This window comes from Apium graveolens, chromosome 2 (genome assembly GCF_009905375.1).
Source record: "Apium graveolens cultivar Ventura chromosome 2, ASM990537v1, whole genome shotgun sequence".
NCBI classification, from domain to species: Eukaryota; Viridiplantae; Streptophyta; class Magnoliopsida; order Apiales; family Apiaceae; genus Apium; species Apium graveolens.
The window spans coordinates 39408057-39413236 of record NC_133648.1 but is presented as its reverse complement, the minus strand read 5'-3'; the positions used below and the strand labels follow the sequence as shown (position 1 = coordinate 39413236).

The 5180-nt window shown below is 34.8% G+C and overlaps 1 protein-coding gene across 1 annotated transcript; it reads left to right on the top strand.

The window, feature by feature from the left end:
• Window positions 1-206: 206 nt before the first annotated feature.
• LOC141705911 (uncharacterized) lies at window positions 207-4435 on the top strand. Its single transcript, XM_074508777.1, has 5 exons — window positions 207-574; window positions 1790-1912; window positions 2496-2604; window positions 3663-3793; window positions 4085-4435. Exons 1-5 carry the CDS (start codon window positions 245-247, stop codon window positions 4286-4288), a joined length of 897 nt encoding a protein of 298 aa, XP_074364878.1. The 5' UTR covers window positions 207-244; the 3' UTR covers window positions 4289-4435.
• The last annotated feature ends 745 nt before the right edge of the window (window positions 4436-5180 follow it).

Here is a 5180-nt window from a genome sequence, read left to right as displayed (position 1 = left end):
GACTTTTTTGGCAGTTAAATAATTTAGTCAAGCCACATAAAAAATTATATCTGTATGGGCCTAGGTCCAAATCATTTTTCAAATTGGACTTCTACATTGACGCCAATAGCCCGAAACTAAACGCCGCCCAACAACATTGCAATTTTCCCTCCCTTTTATTCCCGCCAAAACTTTCCCTATAATAAAATCAAAACCTCACCCCTTCTCAACAATCTCATCAAAGCCCCCAAATTCATTCACAATCATGGATCACGGCGGCGCAGCTCCGACAGGTTGTTACAAGTGCGGCAGGCCAGGTCACTGGTCACGAGACTGTCCATCAAATCCTAACACTGCTAATGCCTCAAATGATTTAAATCCTGATAACAGTAACTCTAAATCCACTCAATTTGCTTTCAAATCTGGCGCTGGAGATGGTTCGGGTTCTGGTAAATTGAAGTCGGGGGAGAAACCGAAGAAAGTTCCGAAAACGAGACCGAAATTGACTGCGGAGAGTCTTCTTTCGAATGATGGACTCGGTTATGTTCTCCGTCATTTTCCTAAGGCTTTTAAGTTTCACGGACGCGGTCATGAGGTAATTCATAATCTCTGTATCGATTGTTTTTTATTCTTCGTAAAATTTTGAAATTGTATGTATCATGTATGATGTGGAATGTAGTAATTGATTTGATTATTGTGGTTAGATCGGTTTGATGCCATCTGAATTATGTTTTTGTTTGAGGTTAATTGCTAATTCAATTTTCGGTTTTAAAAATGGAGAAATAGGGAACGGAAACCTAATTGAAGTTTGCGACTAATAGACTATGATAAAAAATCATATTTTGTTGTTATATGTGAGATTCGACTGGAATTTGTGTATGAAACCTAAAAAAATCTATTTCATTATTCGTCTGAAAAATGGAACAGAGAAGTGTATTTTCTATGCTAAGATATTAACCTAATTAATTGCCACGTGTAAAAGGCGATGTTGATGTTTTTTGCTGCTTCTACTCTGCTTGAAGCCAAGGGCGGATTCATGTAGGGGCCAACGGGGTTACGTGCCCCACGGAATCAAAAATTAACAATTTTTATTAAAATTTTAAGATATAAATATGTATATTCTATAAAGTGCCCCCACTAAAAAAGGTAAGTGCCCCTGTAAGCTGGTAAATCTTTCATAATCTGAGTCATATTTAGTTGAATTTATAGTTATATGATCATATTTTGGGGATTAAATGGTTGAAATGCTAATTTTTAGCACTTAAATATATACAAAAAAAGTCAAGTGAAAATGACAAAAAAAAGTGGATTTGGAGAGTACATGGTGCCCCCAGAGAATTCGGGCTCGCCACTGCTTGAAGCAGTAAACCACAAACTTGTAACACTAGTTTGATGTGCTGCAGTGGAATCTATGACTATCAATATCGTGTTCTGGTTCAGTTGCATCGTCACATTTAGCCTCAATACCTCAATGTGGAATATTCATGCCTTTTCTTATGATAATAGTCAGTTTGTCAGATATTCCAGATTTTCTTAAAAAAGAACTTGAGTAATTAAAATGGTCTATGAATGGTGTTTTTTTCAATAAAGTATTGTGTCTAAGTTTTTGCTATAGTGCATGCACCAAATGATTTGTGGTTTTCAACTTCAATGTTTTCAACTATTATATTGTGCCTATCGACTCCAAACACTATTACTGCCAGTGTCTGAGAGGAGTGAGGCCAAACAATTCTGATGCATATATGTTATGAGTTTATGACTCCTTTCCGCAATCACAATCCTTTCAAAGAATTGTATGTTCTATCTGCAGGTTCAAGACTTGGGGAACCTACTTGGCTTATATGCTGAATGGCACTCACATTTGCTTCCATACTACACCTTTGATCAGTTTGTACATAAGGTTGAACAAGTTGGTTCATCCAAACGTGTTAAGGTAGTATGAATATCTTTCTTTTTATTTAATTTTAGATTGTTTATCCCACGAAGTACATTTTGAGGGTTTGTCTTGCCTGATTATTATATTGAATATAAGTATGCTGTTACATATCCAATAGGTCATGTTCATAACCAACTGTAGTTTCTGGTCATTGACTATTGTCCAATATGGTTTATCTAGTTACCTCACAATTTTAATTTGTTACTTTCAGTTTCTACAAAGTTTTTCCTGATTAAAGATGCTTTTATTTCTAATAACTCCTCATATCTTGCATCAAGTTGCATGTTGAACATAATAAATAACTCTAGGCATCGAAACCATAAAATTATCATCTCGGGAATAACTGCAATAAGCTTGTTGTACACATTGTTGGAACAAGTTTCCCCAAATCACTCGTCATATTGTGCACTGAATACTTCTACCTGAATATCCATCTAAAGTGCGCGATTGGAACTTTTCTTGCTAAACTCAAATTACATTGGAAATTTATCTAATGCTAAAATCTGATTATAATACCACTACCTGAAACCTCTGTTATTCAATTTTTATGCTCTTAAATTGATTCCTACTATGTAATTAGGTATGTCTTAGAGATTTGAGGGATAGAGTTTCCCATGGAGGGGATCCAACCAAACTACATGAAGACCCAAATCAACATGAATCACATGAAGCTTTAAATCAAGGAGAAGGTATCAATTGACTTAAAAAGTTGATTAACGAGTATTTCCAATTTTTTTGTGATACAACTAATATCACTTTACTTGCTCAATATTCAACTGCTATATGTGACCTAATTTACAGGATGTCGTATTTATAGTTAATACTAAGCTGTACTATGTGAGACAGATTGGATCACTTTACTGATGAAGATTCTGTGGTCAAGTGTTTTTAGGACTTGTTGCAAATAATGCAGGGGTTAAATCGAATTTCTTGAAAGCTTTCTATCAAGAATTGGATTAGCCCGGATACATTTTTCTAATCTTTTCCTTAATTCCTCAAATATTTTTTTGATGCTTTTAGTCTTTAGTTACATGGTATTTCGATAGTTTGAACCTACTTGAGTCTCGCATCCTTCAAGTTACTTAAAATGCTCGTGAGAAATAAATATAAAGATTCGTAATGTTGTCTGATATAATTTAAATGTCAATGTAATGTAAAGTTAAAATTTTTAGTGATGGTTCCTAGCATACCTGGGCATTCAGTCAAATGGCACATTAATTTTTGTAAATTTGTAGCTAATTTACATTTATGTCAGAAGCTGATTACTAGGATAGTCATTTACATGGCATTCAGTCAAATGGCACATTAATTTTTGTAAATTTGTAGCTAATTTACATTTATGTCAGAAGCTGATTATTAGGATAGTCATTTACATTTTTGTAAATGACTATCCTAGTTGGAGGCATCATTACTTGTGCTAATTTACATTTGTAGATTATAGACTGAGCGCTTAGGTGGCTTCTCTTCTCAATTTATTTAGGATATGATATACCCTTAATGTAGGTTGCTAATAACGAATTTTTATTTTCCTGTTCTAAAGCAGTTTGTGGGTATGCTGCGCATTTATTATAATCTGTTTTCCGTCTATACGATGTTAAATGATATTGTGATATCTACTATGAAGACTTTTGTGATCCAACCTTATAAGTGTATTGATTGTATTTTATATGTGTTCCTTGCAATAATCAAGGATGCAATTATTTATAGATCAATGTATAGCTGTGATGAAAGTTTTTTACTGCTGCAGAAGCTATGAACATCGAGGGACCAAGTCTGTTTCCAAATAGCTCTTTGCAAAACCAGCATGCTGATGATGTCCAGGATGTTGATGATTTCCAGGATGCTATGCTTCATGATTTGTACGAGAATACGACTGAAGTAAGTAAAGTTCTGTTTCACAAGTATAGTTCCCTATTTATTATGTCGAAGTGCATGAGTAACATATTACTTGTATGCACTTTGGATTGGAATGGCTCTCAGAGAAGTTAACTGAAAAACACTTCCTTCTAATCTCAGTATGAATATATAGCTGATAGTGGATGTCTTTTTTTTAGGAATGCATAATGGACTTTGGGCATCATTAAAAAAGAAAAAAATTGTTAATCTAATTTCTACTTTTTATGATTAATATTTTCAGTTAGTCATCTCATGATGAATGCTCCTATGTAGGATCCATCTCAGCCTTTACAAGATAACTTTGTTAGTGCTGCCGTATCTGTTCCAAAAGAGCCACCAAGTCAAGAAGCAGGTAATATAGGAAGCAATCCAGCTGAAGATCAGATATCGGAGGAACTGAAGGCTCGAATAGAAGGCAACAGGCTAAAGGCTCTGGAAAGAGCAGCTGCTCGGGCAAAATCTTCTCAGGTGCTTTAATGTTTTATACCTTGTGGCTTTGTCAGTCCTCTCATACAGCCTTACTGTTTTTCTGTATAACTTAAAATGATGTAAAGACATCTAGAACTTGTCATACTTCTGTGGTATTTTCATATACCTAAGTTAATTGATAGAAACTTTGTTAAACTTTGTCGAATTTTGCTGATTGTCTGTATAAAATGACTTGCTCTACGGACTCGGGGTATCAGATTAGTGTTCTATTGTCCAACTGGTACATTCATTAAAATTTACCAGAGTCCAGAGCTTTAGAAAGTGGAAGGCTGGAAACTTGGCAGTTAGCAAGGAGAATGGAGTATTATTACATTGAAAAAGAAAGAAGTGCTTATGTGAAATTCTTGAATAGAAAGAAAGATTTTGAGAAAAATGAATGGTATTTATATGTGCAATATGCATGAGTTATACACTGAGTTAGCAACAATTGTGAAATACACATGGGACGTCATGGTCAAGGGTGTGAACATTAGAAAAAGTGAGTGAGAAATGGGTTGTTTTTACTCCCCTTTAGCTGCATAGCAAGCTGTAATGTTGACATAAAAGATGGCAAGGAAGATACGGTCATATTCAATGGCAACTGCTGCATATGTGTTGAGGATTTCTTCAAAGATATATTTGCGGAATGATGTAACCAAAACATAAAGACGGTGTGAGATGGGAACTGTAATGTTTCTTCCGTGTGACGGTAATGCAAGTTTGGTTTCGTATTGTTGCAGTAGTGTTGGTAACTTTACTTTGTCAAGTCTATAACTAAAGAAGATTAATGGAAAAAAAATTAATACGTGTATGGATGCGTCTAGTTAACCCGGTTTTGGGTAATTGAAATCATCACGTTATGATATGGCGTAGTTGTGTTGAGGTTGGATTGCTCAAATAT